This window comes from Rhincodon typus, chromosome 36 (genome assembly GCF_021869965.1).
Source record: "Rhincodon typus isolate 14 chromosome 36, sRhiTyp1.1, whole genome shotgun sequence".
Classification (NCBI taxonomy): domain Eukaryota; kingdom Metazoa; phylum Chordata; class Chondrichthyes; order Orectolobiformes; family Rhincodontidae; genus Rhincodon; species Rhincodon typus.
In genome coordinates this window covers 21,276,149-21,292,796 of record NC_063367.1, presented here as the reverse complement: position 1 = coordinate 21,292,796, position 16,648 = coordinate 21,276,149, and the positions used below count along the sequence as shown (strand labels likewise).

The window sequence follows — 16,648 nt, the reverse complement described above, 5'->3', positions numbered from 1 at the left end:
GGCGGGGATGATGAGATCTTGAGACTATCACACATCTCCTTCTGGAACATGCCTTTGCAAAGGAAGTCTGAAGAAAGATGCAGTGGTTTTTGTCAAGGTTCATCCACAGCAGCTCTGCACTCTAAGATCTGTTCCCTGGGAGGCACACCGAGACAAACATTGATTGCATTGGAGAACCATCAACTCAGTAAAAGATACTCATTGCTTTGCTCGAAACTTGTTGATTTTCCAGAGCAAGGAGTTGACCTCGACTGAGAGTTGCAGACTGGCACATTCCAAGGTCCAGGACTACATGCTCAGAGATGCACTAAAGCTTGGGCAGCCGCTGCCAAGGTGCAGTGGGTAAAGAACACTTCCTGCTGATGTTAAATGGGGGTCTGTTCAGTTATCACATTCTCCTAGAGATGTCTCTGGAGTTTGATTCTATCGAAACAAACCAATGGTTGTTTCCTTGATATGCTACTGTACAGAACTGCATTTATGAATATCTACAAAGATAACCTTTATGAATAAAGTACATTTTTGAAATAAAAAATCATAGCCTCGACCTTCTGCTCCTGTGGGTTAATATTAAATGGATAATCTATAGTATCTCATCAAAAACTGACACTTTATACATAGATCTTAAGTTGACATTTGGCAATCAATTCACATATCAAGGTACCAAAGAAATCCCTCTTCTAGCCTCAGAATATCCACAAATTTTCACACAAATGAACTTTAATTGATTTTCTCCTCTATAATCCATGGACAATAATTGCAACGCTAATAAGAGTACTGGGGTAAATACTGGTGATGTATTCTGAGGTTAGCTAATGAAAACCAGATAGGAGATTGTTACAAAAACTTTCTCACATGTAGGACCCCAACATTTGATTTTAAAACTGAACCCCTAAGAAAGCTATCCAGTTTTTTGCTTAATGTGGCAGTGTGTGATACAACGATAGGAAAAATAAATCACAGACATTTTGAATTCAGCAGAAGAAATGCCAAAGAACTCTTGCAGGAGCAGTCAAACATTAGCTTCAGTTCAAGAGTTTCAAATTTGCAAGCTGTGGGCATGTGTGCTTGATAACCTAATTATGCAAGTGCTGACTGGAATTCATGCAGCATCTCCTGATGAATGAATTTATTTAGATTGGGGAGCAAGACTAGGCTACCGGTCAGAATCGGCTGACTAGGACAGACAGGCAGGGTTTTTGTCAATTTTGATTTTAAAAAAATCTACTAGGAAAAGAAACCAAGAATGTCAGATTCTTCTCTGCACGTAACAGTTTGTAGCACCACAATAGAGTGTCCAACCATGAAATCACTTACTGAATGTATGAACACAGACAGAAGGCGTTATTGAAGGAAACCAATTCTAGTTGAAAGTTTTGGCGCAGGCCCACCAGGTTGAGTCCATATGCATCCTAGCACTAATGTGACTAAAATAACTCTACACCAGTATCAAGTTGTCCTATTTTAGCTTGAAGTGGCTATCTGCAGTCAATAGAACACAGCATTCTCACAATGAATCCCACTAATACTATATCCAGTGTATTCCACCACTAAAAATGAAATGTATATCTCTAATAATGGCCAAGGACTAAATCATGATCCAACCTAGCATATTTAGGAGTGACTCAAGATAGAACGTTGTCCTCCAAGAATGTCGAAAGAAAACAGTAGCAAAAATCCAAAGCCATAAACAGTCTACTGATCAAATTTGCTGGATCTATGTAAAATGCTACTGTCACATAATTCCAGAACTTAGCGCTTGTCCTATCATATTATACAGCACAGTATTATGAATCTATCTGGCAAAAGTTATGTATACATCATGTTGGCCATCAACTGAATGCAATAATGCACTGGAACATTCCACTCAACAACCAACATTCATTTTCCTGCCCTTGCAAACATCACTTGTCCACACAATGTTGTCTTACAAAAATAAGCAAGCTGGTTGAAGCCATTCATGCTGCACCTCATTTCACAGAATCACGCAGATGGAGGCCATAGGCCATTGTGTCTGCATTGGTGATCCAAATGAGTATCACTTCACGCTATTCTCCTCTCTTTTCCACATACCTTTGCACTTTATCCAAACAAAACAATAATCCAATACTTGCTTGAATGCCTCAACTGAACTTGCCTCTACTACACCTCCACGCAGTGCATTCCATGTCTGAACCATTTGTGTGAAAATGTTTTTCCTCACCTTGCATTTTCTTCTTTTGCAAGTCAATTTAAATCTGTACCCTCTCACTCTTGATCCTTTTGAATAAGAACAATTTCTCCCTATCTACTCTAACCAGCCACCTCGCGATTTTGAAAGCTTCTCTCAGATTTCCTTTCAGCCATCTTCCTACCACGCAGTATTGTGCTGACCTCTCCAATCTATCCTCATAATTGATGCTCTCATCCTTAGAACCATTCTTTTGATTGCCACTCCATGACCTATTCGACCCACCTACTTCCATCATGGCATCTCATTTTCCTCAGGAAGACCTCCCAGCAGATATTAAGGAATAATAAATAAAGGAAGTCATTAATTGGTTTCTTCTAACAAATCCCAACTATTGAATGTTTGAGTTATCTTAGTGAGAGCGGCTTTTCCTAAACAGGTTCAGGACAGGGCTCCTAAGCATCCAACCTCCATCAGTCAATACCAACCATTTTTTGCATCTGTGCAGGAACACAAACAATGCCACACATACCAATCTGTAGACTGAGTAGAAGACTACTTAACTTCAGTAAATGAGGAAGCTATTGCTTGGCTTCAGGGAAATATATTCGCTACATAAAATTAAACACTTGCATATCAATCATTGTGAATCATCAGAGGACCCAAGGCACACTGACTATTTGTTGACCAGAAAAAAATTGAAGTAGGGTGGATTATTTATAAAACTGCTAAATCTGATTCTCATTTTTCAATCTCATACACATGCAATAAGAATTTTTTTTTTCATTGTGTAAAAGATGTTTATATGTACACAATGGGAAATGCAGTGGAACACACATACGGGGTCCTGTGGAAACTGAGAACTCAGTCTATTCATGAATATATTTTAAAACTCAGTATTTTAAAACTAAGTTTCTACTGTTCCAACATTTGATCAACAAAATTACTGAGTGTCTACTGACAGCCAGTCTGCAATGTTCCAACCATGGATGCTCATGATGCACCAGAAAGTCCAGAACCTAGATGCAATCTTCGTGTTTTAGAAGAACACTGTGTACTTCAAATGCTAAAAGCAATTTTTAATTAAATCTCAACAATGCAAATGGCATTAGAATTTGACCAAGATCACAGTGTGCAAAATATAAACTAAATTACAAGCAAATTTCCAGTTGTAAGAAGGTTTAGGAGCACAAAGCTGTTGCCAGAACATACTTGCTTCAAGCTGGAAATATATTTTTTTTAAAAAGGAAAAAACAGCTGACAGGAACTTTCTCAGAACAAAATACTAGAAGTTGAACTTTGTACATGGAGTTTTAAATTTCAGAAATAAGTTTCTTCTTGGCCAAAATTTAACTTAACCAGTAACTTCAAAGCAAGTTCCCTCCCTCTCTAAAACGAAAAACATGACCTTTGCTAAAGGTAAAACAAAAAAGAATTTTCTGTTCATCCATGTGAGGCATGTCAAATCTGGGCAATTCAACAATTGTGTCAGTATCAACCACTTGCCAGTTCAAATCCAGCACAGGAGAGATAAGAAAAGTTCATTTTATACTATTACACCAAGGCATATTTTGAATTGCAATGTGTCCAAGAATTTTTTTTTTTTTACCTGCTCCATTTTGAAAATGTGCTGATTGAAGTAGTGCTGAAGCCGCTCATTAGCGAAGTTTATACAGAACTGTTCAAAGCTGTTGTTCTCATAGTCCTCGAAGCCAAAAATATCAAGTACACCAATGGAAAGAATCTACAAATACAAGTGTATTTATTACTATCAATATGCTGATTTATTAAAAGTCAATGTGCCTTTTTGATGGTTTGTGTATAAAATGACGACATGAAGTAAGGTGAAACTAATCAATTAAGATGATTCTCATGTCATATTTGGTTGAGTCATCAGCTCACCACGATCAAATCACAAGACACTGTAATTTGCATACTTAGGTTTGGAGGAGTCAGCTGCAGTTATCGTTGCTCCTTGTAAGCTGGTGCATAGTGGAACCAAGGTTTGGTTCCGTCATGATAAAATCATGAATAGTTGCAGCACCAGAGGAGGGCATTCAGCCTGTTAAACTTGTGCTGGCTCTCTACAACAGCAACATAGCTTCTCTCATTTTCAGGTCCTTTTTCCATTGTGTTGCATAATTTCATCTTCAGGTGCTTATCCAATTCCCATTTCAAAAACACGATTAAATCTGTTTTCACTACCCTTTCAGGTAGTGTACACCCAGTTTCAATTATTTGCTGTGTAAAAATCATTTTTCCAATGTGCCTTTGATTCCTTTCTAAATTTTAAATTTGGACCTGTCTGCCAATGGGAACAATTTTTCCCTGTTTACTGTGGTCAGGTCCCACACAGTTTTGAGTACAATCAAGTGTCCTTGCAACTCTCTCTTCTGCAAGGATGAAAAATCCAACTTCTCCAAATGTAACCATGCAATTGAAGTCCCTCACCCATGGAAAGGTTTCTCATGAATCTTTTCTGTCCCCTTTACAATGCCTTCACATCCTTCCTAAGTGTCCAAAACTGTAAAGGATACTGTGGCTCAGGCCAATGTAGTATTTTATCATGGTTTACCCTCACGTTCTTGCATCGTCTTCAATACCTCTATAAAGCCCAAGATTCCAGATGCCTTTTTAACCATTTTCTCAACTTTGGTGTGTGTTGTATAGTTGAATAGTTTATTTCAATCATTGAGTTGACATATTACATGGATAACTTAGCAACATGTTTCTGAGAATCAATGCATAGAAGGTACAGGTCAAATACAGGCCCATATCAGTGTTATACACCTGACAAGCTTCTTTCCATCCTTCCAGAATACCCAATTAACCCTTTTATTCTCATGTTTGTTTAGTTTTTTGATGTGTCTATGGATCAAATATATGAATGCGAGTCACCTTAATTACATACTGTGGTAAAGAGGTCCATATTTAATCATGCTGTGGGGAAAGAAGTTCCACATAAATTGCCTATCAAATTTATGAACAAATCACTTGGATTTATGGTCCCTGGTTTCAGTCTCCCACACAAAAGGAAATGTTTTCTCTGTGTTGACCCAATCAAACATTTTCATAATCTTATCTAACGAGACCCAAGCACAAGCTGTGCCTTTAGGAGAAATCGGAAATGAGGTTTCAAAATAAAAAGGCAAGTATCCATCTGAACACCAGCTCAAATTCAACCAAGGAAAACTGAGGAGTGTTGAGTGATACCCAAATGAAATGATCCATCAAATTGTTACAATACTCTATTTTCTGAGAATCAGTGTTCAAGAATTTACGTCATACAGCACAGTATTCTATTACTGTATGCTGTTAATATAGCTATGCAGTACGATAAAGATTCTGTGACAGCGTTCCTTGCTTAGTGAGGTCAATACTACAGCATATCATATCAAATAAAGGTGAGACACTTTGCTGTAAGAGAGAACAAGGAAAAGCTGCAAACTGTCCTGAATCATTCACACACTTACCACTGGTGATGTTCAAAGGCCACATCATCCTACTAATAAAGAATGGGTAAAGGGAGGGAAGCAGCATAGAAAAATAGTTAAAATGCGTTACGGCTTTATCATTTACATACATGAATTTCACAGATGATCTGGTCAAACTATTAGTTGAAGAATGATCTGTCAGATTTACGTGATCTGACTCACCTTCTGGCGTTCCTCTAGGTCACGATTGTTAAGGAGTGCATGGTTGATTCGGAATACTATCCAGTCAAATAGGGCACTGTAGAGTGACTTAGCCATGGAGTCACGTACAGTTATTGCCTAAAATACAACAAATTAGCAAGTACTGAAGGGCAACATACAGTATAAACTGAAAACCTTATGGCAACACTCAGAAAATATTATAAATGCTCCACTGTTGATGGATTTCAAAATTCTTATATTTATCCACTAAGGCAGAGCTCTCTGAATGGCAGCGAAAAAGCTCCTGGAGCCACAATGCTTGTACAACAACTAGTTACAGGTTATGATTTTAGCTGTTAAAGTAGTAACTAAATAAAAGCAAACTACTGTAGATGCTGGAAACAAACATAATGCTTAAGGAACTCAACAGGTCTGGCAGCATCAGTGGGGAGGGCAACAGAATTAACATTTTGAATTCAGTATGACTGGTCTTCAGAACTGGTTAATTAAACATTGAAAGTATTTCTCGTGATCTTAAAAATATATAAGTTGATGTTGGTTTGGTGAGCTTCTCCTGTCACCAGTTTGGCCAAATATCAGCCTTGGCTCAGTAATAGGACTAACTTCTGAGTGAAAGGTAGTGCAGTCAAGCCCCATTGCCAATTGAGCCCATAATCAAGGTACACAGTTAAGTTGTAGACCAATATGTGTTCCTCTATTTATGGCCTCCAGTGCATCCTTCAACCTAATTTCTTTATGTCACTGCTTGAAAGTGATCTTTTTGAGAAAGCTTTTGGTCACCTAACCTAGAATCTCCATATGGGGGTTTGGTGTCATGCTCCAGTGAAGTGCCTTGGATCAGTTCATTAAATTAAAGAAACTTCAATTTCTGTAGTCGTCATTTTTGAGGTAACACGTGAAACTGAAGTTTGGTTAACTGCTGGCTTGGATGGATGTAAAGATCCATTAGTTAAAACAACAGGGGGTGTTCTCAGCAATATTAATTCTTCAGCCAACATAATCCAAGGCAAATTAACTAGTCATCCATCTCGTTTGCTATGTTATAACTTACTGCTCGACTACTGGATATTTTGCCGATGTAACAACACTTCAAAAGGTTAACTCATTGGTTGCAAAGCACTGTGGGACATGCTAAGATAAGGAATTAGGAATAGATCATTTCCTTTCTAATGAGTGTGCTTAAATTATATTACTAGATCTCAGCAAATTTGAAATGTAGAGGACTAACTACAGGCAAGTTTGGTGCGTGCGTTCTGGCAATCTTATTTTGTGAATTTAAAGGTTTTACTTTTATCTTATTAGTACTGCTCCAAGCCAATACAAATGAAGTATCACGTTGAGGTTGTACAGGACGCTGGTGAGGCCACTTTAGGAGTACTGCGTGCAGTTCTGGTCGCCCTGTTATAGGAAATATATTGTTAAACTGGAGGGGATTCAGAAAAGATTTACCAGGATATTGCTGGAAATGGAGGGTTTGAGTTATAAAAATAGACTGAATAGGCTGGGGCTTTTGGAACGTAGGTGGTTGAGAGGTGACCTTATAGATGTTTGTAAAATCAGGAGGGGCACAGATAAGGTGAATAGCAAAGGCCTTTTCCCTACTTTTAAGGTGAGAGGAGAAAAGATTTAAAAAGAACATTAGGGGCAACTTTTTTGTTTTAACAGAGTAGGGTAAGTGTGTGGAATGAACCGCCAGAGGAAGTGGTGGATGCAGGTACAGTTACAACATTTAAAAGACATTTGGATATCAATATGAATAGGAAAGGTTTGGAGGGATATGGGCCAAATGTAGGTAGGCAGGACTAATTTAGGTTGGGAACATGGTCAGGTTGGACTGAAGGGTCTGTTTCCATGCTGTATGACTCTATGACTCTATAACTCTATAATTGAGCACAGCTCTGAGAGCTAATTTCTAACAAGTTGAAGAGAAAACTAGAAATGCTAGGTAACTGAAGTAAAGCAGTGAATTCTGACAATACACAGTAGGCCTGCTAACTTCTGAAAATACAAAAGACTAGATAATATTTTAGCATAAACCAGTCAACAGGTTATACAAAGTGTCTGCAACAAAAAAACATGTTTTCTCTTTCATATGCCCATGTATATTCAATACTATCTTCATTTTTTTCAGTTATTTTTAGGAATGCTAATTGTTCCTCTATTTTTTTAACTAATTTTTATAAACTTCCGTCAAAAGATCAACAATAGAATTCTAGAGAGATTACAGCGTAGGAAGTAGGCGTTCGGCCGTATGCACCAACGCTACCTCCCTGTAAGATCAAAATAGCTGGTGCTACTCTTCAGTCCTCTCCCATAGCTCATGTCACCATCATAAGGTGCATGCCAAAATAATGTCATCTAGTTTTTAACCCTTCTGCCCAGGGCATTATTTTTTTCTCCATCTACTTTGTCAAGACCCCTTGTGATTTAATACCTCTATCAAATAAATACATATGAACACACATATTAGAAGCTAGCCATTTGGTTCTTCAAGCCTGCTCCAACAGTTAGTAACTATTGCTGATCAGATTATGGCCTCAACTTCACTTACCCTATTCTCTCCCATTCTGTCCCATAAGAGGTAAAGTCTTCTGTGCAGACACCGTCCATCATGTCTGAGATCCCCACTAGGTAACGTTTTCATCCCAGGAATTAGTTAAGTGAATTTTCTCTGAACTGCAATTATATCCCTTCTTATACAAGGAGTCCAAACTTTATGCAGATCTCATCAACACTTGTACCACAGTGGCAAAATGTACTACTTATATATCCTATTACTTACCAATAAACAGCAACATTTAATTTTCCAAAGCTCTTCTCGGCCTTCTCTAAAGAGAACAGTCAAAGCTTCTCCAATATCACTAAGTAACCCAGCACCCTCATCCCTGAAATCATTTCCATGAGAATTTTCTGTATCTTTTCTAGTACCTGCACCTCCTTCTAAAGTCTGGTGCCCAGATTCCAGTTGAGGTCATACTGACCTTTTAAAAAGGTTGACCATAATTTTTGTTTTTTTGTACTCTTATGCTCCTACATGTAAAGCCAAAGATTCAGAGACTTATCAGTTCTCTTGACCTGTCCTAATACCTTCAAAGATTTTTGCATATTTAACCCCCAAAACTCTGCTCCTATACCTCTTTTAGAATTTTACTTTTTGTTTTATATTGCCTCTCTTCATTCTTTCTATCAAAATGTAACACGTCATATTTTTTTGCACTAAACTTATATATCTGTCCATATTACCAGTTTACCCTTATCATCTTGAAGTTTAACACTAAACTCCTGACACTTCACAATACTTGCAAAGTTTTGTCAGGCTTTGTTTATAAAATCAAACTGACTGCACACCTTCAAGTCTCTAATATCTCATACAAGATCCAAAAATACATGATAGTAAAGTCTGCATTTTGCAATCCAGTCACATCCATTCCTTTGCTGCTGTTACACTGGCAAGAAGGAACATTGCCATTTTCCCCAGTTGTTCTCCATCTGACAGGATCAGTATATCTCAGCTTGAAATAGATTAATAGTGTCATCTAAATCTTTCATCCAAACCAGAAGTATAGCTTGTTTACTCAAAACTTTCAATTTTAACAGTTTTATCTTTGTCATCAATTTTGAGGTCTTATTCAATTAATCGTGGCCTACCTGCTTGAAAACTGATTTGTTCAATCTACTGGAAGCTGAAATCCAGAAGCATAGATGTGAGATTGCAACGATCAGCAGAGAACTGAGAAAGGGAAAGTCTATGCAAAGACCAGCAGTGATTGGGAATGTTCAGATAAGATGGGGCAAAAGCATCAGGAATGCACAAATGAGTACTTTAAGGCTGGAAAAAGGGAACCAGCAAAGTCTGACAAGGGCAGAGTAATGAAGGGTTTATATTGAATGAAAGAGCACTTAGGCTGGACAATTATTGACTAACTGGAATTTCCTAAGTGCATGAGGCAATATCGGCAAAAAGGACATTTAAGAAATTTATGTACTATTGGGGATGGTGCAGATATAGATGAGGAAGGTGGTAGTGGAGATTTGATAAATTGCTGGTCATGGATTATGACCTTTAAAGCAAACCAATAAATAAGTTAAGTTAAAAAGTGTTCTGAAAATCTAATTAGCATACACACACCACCCTCCTCTGCAGTGTGATATACAGAAGAAACTCAATGGTACAGGATCTCTCAGCTTGGCATGTGCTATTATTGTGAGTTATCTTCTCAAAGACATTGCATTTGAAATTCATGCACTTTGATTTTTGACTAGTTCTGCTCACATCTCAGATACAATAATCCCAATACCCACAGATTGCATTTCCACTGAAGTGACAGCTCCCTTGCTCAATGCCCTTACAAACGCATATTAATGCCATTGCAATAAAAATATCTACTTAATGACACATAAATCTACTTGCATACAAAGATAAATAGATTTTCCATTATCTCCATTTAAAAGTTCCATAACAGACAGCTTCCTTATTTGAAGAAATGAGTCTTATGGAGTGTGAAAGCCAAGGAGTAGCAAGAGGGTGCCTTGTTACCAGAAATCCATGTGGACATGCTCAGAAAAATGATGAAAGGATACTGGAAGATCCATTCCGGTGGAGAAGTGATAAGAGACCCTGCTGAAGGCAGGAGGTGCTTGAGTTTTTATACAGAAGATTACGTGTCTGCTTAGAATGTAGTATAACGTATAAATTTAGTGTGTTTTTTCGTTGCGCTAAGTTAATGGGAAATACCAATTCTGTAGTTGAGTATATTAGTTGCCTACCATATGATGTTTATTCAGCGCCAAACTTTTATCGGAGAAATCTTAAAATGTGTCATGCAATTGTATCAGACACTGAGAAGTTCATATTTCTTTCTAGAGATTACTGGTCTGATACAGGGATCCTGACCTTGCATACTCACATTTACCTCATTGGGAACTTGGCTAACTATGGCTAAGGAACCTCAAGCAAGCTTCATTACACTGAGAAAATATTAATAAATGGAGAGTAAGTTTCTTTTGACCCTTGTTAGTATGTATGCTCAAATTTTAGAAGTCATAATTTTACTACAGGTAAGGTGATGAACTGTATATTTCAATGACTACAGAAGTTTCCCAATGGGGAAAATATCCGAATTTCCCTCATTGCCTTTTGGACCAATTGAATTACATACACTTGTACATAGCACTGATTGGTTAATTAATTCAGCACACAGGACAGAGAACAATGGTGCGATGCTAATATCACAGGACTACAGTCCTCTTGTGGCACAGACGAAGTGTCCCTACCCCTGAACCGAAAGACTGGTTCAAGTCTGAAATGAGTCTTCTTCAGATCAGTTATATTGAACTCAAAACATTAACTTTGTTTCTTTCTCCACAGATGCTGTCAGACCCACTGAGTTTCTTCAAACATTTTTTTTTCAGATTCCCAGCATCTGCATTATTTTGCTTTTACTATTCTGAGAACAAAGGTTCCGAACCCACCGCAACAACAGATGGATTTTAAATTCAATGTAAAAAATTTGGAATTGATAGCTAGACTCAGTTGAGACTATCACCAATTGTCTTAAAAACCTATCCAGGTCACATCGGGCTGAATTTTCAATGTAGTTGTTATGACACAGCAGTAACGTCCCTACTTCTGGGCCAGCAACTCTTGGTACAAGTCCAACACCACGACTTGTTCCATCTGCAGCCAACATTCATGATAATCAGCCCAGGGGTCCTTCCATCTATTCACCAATGGGGAAACAAAGCAAATGAAGACATGCTATATAAAAACCACAAAGTGACACACAAGAGTTCAGTAAAGTCAGGGGATATTTACCCATAATGTTGCACCCCAAATGAGTTTATATCTGAAGTAAAGATTAGCTTTGAATTTTTCCTTTACCAACATGCTATTTGGAGTATAGCACCCAATGTGAGATAGAAAACATGCTGTGTGCATTCAACACACTGCTTTTTATTTACCTCAGATAGTCTATAGGGCAGGATAAGTCTCTCTCCAACTGTCACAGTCTTCCTGGTGGTCAGTGCTTCAAACAGTGCATCTTCTTTAACCTAATTAAAGAGCAGTAAATTTCAACGCGAGTGATATTTAAGAGACTTTATATTCCATAGTGTTAATAGTAGTTGGGTATTAATATAGCTTTAAATCCTCCAATGATAGGTTCTTAATTCAAAGAATTTTTAACTTTTCTAGTTTTATCATGGATTAGGGAATATTTGGCAAATTTGGTTTTCTTTCTCAACTTAAATAGAATTAGACCCTCTCTAGAATTCCTACGGTTTGGAAACAGGTCATTTGGCTCAATGAGTACACACCGTCCCTCCAAACAGCACCTTACCCAGATGCATCCTCCTACCCTTTTCCCTGTAATCCCACATTTCCCATGGCTAGTCCACCAAATTTACACATCCCTGGACACTATGGGCAATTTAACATGACCAATCCACCTAACCCACACATCTTTGGATTGTGGGAAGAAAATAGAGCACGTGGACACGGGGAGAACATGCAAACTCCACACAGACAGTCGCCCAAGGGTGGAATCGAACCCAGGTCTCTGGCCCTGTGAGGCAGCAGTGCTAACCACTAAGTCACCATGCAACTCCAAATTAACCAAAAAGTCAATAGTTGTAATCGTAAAATAGTGAAAATCATTGAGCTTATGCAAAACCTTTCAAAAGTATTCACTATACAGAATAATTTTCTTCCCAGAACAAGAAATAAACAGACATAGCAATTCAGACCTCATGCCCTTCCACAATTTTAATGGCTCCACAACTGGCAGCCATGCCTTCAGCTGCTGAGGCCCTGAAGTTCTGGCATTTCCTCCTGAAACCTCTCCAATTTTGAAAACTCTCTTTCCTCTTTTAAGACATTTCTTAAATCCTACCACTACCGAGGTTTTTGTTGGTCTATCTCAATACCTTCACATGTAACTTGGTGTAAAATTATGTCCAATTATGCTCATACAAAGTACTTCAGAATTTTTTGCGAAATCTAATGTACAATTACAAATAGTTATTACTGTTACATATGCAAAGTGTGGCTCATTCTTTTCAAAAACAAGATGAAATGTACAATTTAGACAGGAAGTCGAGTGTTATACGCTTTGTATCAAAGAAATATATAATTTTGGGCTCATCTCAACTAGGACTTATGATGGCATCAACAATACTCAATTACCCGTACATTCCTTCCAGAGGAAGAATTTTAGTTTTTTAATAGAGAATGGAAGTTATTATGATACAGCATTGAATTGATAAGATTAGTCACTGTAATACCTCCAGAAGCTCCGAGACAATGGGCAACACGTCTGGGTTGCAAATGTCAACCGAATCATCTCGATAGGTCTTCTTTTTGTATTTTATATTCCCAAGGTGTAAAATTGCAGCCAGGAGGCTAAATATCCTGTAATTACAATGCAACTTAAATTATTTTAATTTAATGTCATCTAAAACTCTAACTATATATAACCCTGTAACTATTATAGAACATCAAACTTCCAATAAACAATATGTACATATTTCTAAGAGAAGAAAGGATCTCTAATAACTGGACAAATTTTTTAAAACAGTTCACAGGTTTATAAAATTTGTATTTTTCTTCATGGTGATTGCACAATTTGTATCCAAAGATGCATTTTAGGCATAATAATCCAATCAAAAGAGCCAAACTGTTGTTGTGAAGCAGATGGTAAATGTTGACATTCACACTTTCAGAAAAGATACAAGGCAACACAGTGAGTTACTGTGCACCCTTAATCCATCAACTGCTTAACAATGTATAATGGCACAGCACTAACATGCTTCTGAAACACAGTTTTAATGAGTTTTAATGGGATAAATAGCATTTCAGACTTGCTTAAACTCACGTGCCTAGAAAAGTTCTACTTGTATGCAAAAGGAATAGTGTCAATTTGATCAGTTAAAAACTGCATTATTTTGGTCAAAACTTACTAAGACATAAGAAAAAGGAGCAGAAATAGACTATTCAAATCTGCTCCACCACTCAGTGAGATCAACGTTGATCTGAGAATACAACTCCTCTTTCCTGCCTTTTGCCAATAACCCTCGATTTCTTTACTGACTAAAGGTTTGTCTATCTCAACCCTGAATGTACTTAATGACCCAGTCTTAACAGACTTCTGCAATAAAGAATTCCACAAATTCACTACCCTCTGAGGGAAGAAATTCCTCCTCATCTCTATCTTAAACGGGTGAAGTCATTTTACGAGATTACACTTTCAGTTCCTAAACTTCCCACAAGGGGAGACAACCTCTCCACATCTTCGCCAACAAGCTGTACGTTTCAATAAGGTCACCTCTCATTCTTCTAAACTCTGATGAGTACAGGCTTAAGACACTCAACTTCTCCTCATATTTACTGTCCCTCCATATCCAGGATCAACCTTGTGAACTTTATGTGGGCTGCCACCAATGCCAGTTCATCTTTGCTCAGATAAGAGAACCAAAACTATGCACAGTATTCAAGTCGTGGTCTGACTAGTGCATTGAATATTACTGGAAAGACCTGCCAATTTTATTCTCCGTTCCCTTTGAAATAAAGGCCAACATCCTATTTCCTTTTATTACCTGCTGAACTTGGATGCTAACTTTTTGTGATTCATGCACAAGGATTCCAAATCCCTCTGTGCTGCAGCTTTCTACAATATTTCTCCATTTAAATAATGCTCAGCTCCTCTGTTCTTCCTGCCAGAGTGCATAATCCCTCATTTCCCCACATTAGATTCTATCTGCCAATTTTTTATCCATTCACTGAACCGTCTATGTCCCTTTGCATATTCTATGTGTCATCCTCATTACTTGCCTTCCGACCTACTTTTCAAACTTGATCATTCAAAGAACAAAGAAAATTACAGCACAGGAACAGGCCCTTCAGCCCTCCAAGCCTGCACCGATCCAGATCCTCTATCTAAACCTGTCACCTATTTTCCAAGGATCTGTATCCCTCTGCTCCCTGCCCATTCATGTATCTGTCTAGATACATCTTAAATGATGCTATCGTGCCCGCCTCTACCACCTCCGCTGGCAACGCGTTCCAGGCACCCACCACCCTCTGCGTAAAGAACTTTCAACGCATATCTCCCTTAAACTTTTCCCCTCTCACCCTGAAATCATGACCCCTAGTAATTGAGTCCCCGACTCTGGGAAAAAGCTTCTTGCTATCCACCCTGTCTATACCTCTCATGATTTTGTAGACCTCAATCAGGTCCCCCCTCAACCTCCGTCTTTCTAATGTAAATAAGCCTAATCTACTCAACCTCTCTTCATAGCTAGCGCCCTCCATACAAGGCAACATCCTGGTGAACCTCCTCTGCACCCTCTCCAAAGCATCCACATCCTTTTGGTAATGTGGCGACCAGAACTGTACGCAGTATTCCAAATGTGGTCGAATCAAAGTCCTATACAACTGTAACAAAATTCACTTCTATCTTCCAAGTCATTAACATATATTATAAATAACTGCAGCCTCAACACTCATCCCTGTGAGATTTCATTAGTTACATGTTGTATGGCTGCTTATCCCAATCTAATCTAAACAAGTTGCAATTCAAAAAGTTGTAATACCAAAGTTATGTGCAAGATTTTATGGTAGAGACTAAAGATTCAGCTGAAAAGGAAAAATAACAGAATCCTTCAGCATCCCTGCCACCAGATCTTCGAGTCTGCTTCATAAGACTTCACCATGTGCTTTAACTCTATGACATCTCACGACATTCACAATACGTCTGCATGAAATGTTTTCAAAAAGACCAACTAATCTGCACTCATACTGCCTAAATAAAGCCTGCTTTGTTTTCTTTAACCTATCAATACCTGGCTGGTGTCAGCAACATTCTATCTAAATGTGGAAGTGGCGGTGTTAGACTGGGGTGGAGTCAAAAATCACATGACATCAGATTATAGCCCAACAGGTTCATTAGAAATCACAAGCTTTTGGAGCACAACGCTTTGTCAGATTCAGTGAGAGAACAGCATACAGACACAGTTTATACGGAGAGAGACGAAGGGCAGAGAGCTTAAAGGATCACACAACGAAGATCAGTGGAGTAAACAAACCTAAAATGGCTCCTTGTCGAACCTTAAATCATTCATACATTCCTGCATTCTAGAAATTGCAGAAGGAGGACAAGTAACTAAACCAATCGAAACTAACAAAGCCCAGAATCTGTTTCAAGTCACTGCCCTGACATAATTAAAGGTTTCTTCAGTGACTGCCAAACTTCCCGAACTTCAAATGGGCAGAGCGATAATACCACCATCAGATGTGGGGACACCATCCACCACATACACGGCAGATACTCATGTGACTTGGCCCAGCATGTCTATCTCATATGCAGCAGGCAACGATGCCCGAGGCATGGTACATTGGCGAGACGATGCAGACGCTATGATTAAGGATGAATGGACACCACAAAACAATTGCCAGGCAGGAAAGGTCTCTCCCAGTCCGGGGATACTTCAGCAGTCAACACCATTCAGCCTCTGATTTTCAGGGAAGCCTCTTCCAAGGCAGACTTCAAAATACACAACAACACAGAATCGCCAAGCAGAGACTGATAGCCAAATTGTGCACCCGTGCAAACAGCCTCGACTGCAATATTGCGTTCATGTCGCACCACATGAGACAACACCACACTGATCTACATCCGTAAAATCTCCTGGACAATCCAGGTTTGACAGCATCACCTTGACAAATTGTAATGATCTATTTAATTAGATTGTACAGTTTTGAATTATAGTTCACGCGCTCACGCTCTCACACACACACACACACACACACACACACACACACACACAC

General features: G+C 38.5%; 1 protein-coding gene across 6 annotated transcripts in view; it reads right to left on the bottom strand.

Moving 5' to 3' along the window:
- The window catches only part of myo9aa (myosin IXAa), a 308,137-nt gene that overhangs the window by 153,869 nt on the left and 137,620 nt on the right, over positions 1 to 16,648 (bottom strand). For all 6 annotated transcript variants that reach the window (XM_048617105.1, XM_048617106.1, XM_048617109.1 and 3 more), the window contains 4 exons: positions 13,108 to 13,234; positions 11,788 to 11,877; positions 5,827 to 5,943; positions 3,780 to 3,914 (listed from right to left, as the gene is read on the bottom strand). In XM_048617105.1, the coding sequence (XP_048473062.1) occupies positions 3,780 to 3,914; positions 5,827 to 5,943; positions 11,788 to 11,877; positions 13,108 to 13,234 (469 nt within the window). The remainder of the gene's footprint in view (positions 1 to 3,779; positions 3,915 to 5,826; positions 5,944 to 11,787; positions 11,878 to 13,107; positions 13,235 to 16,648) is intronic.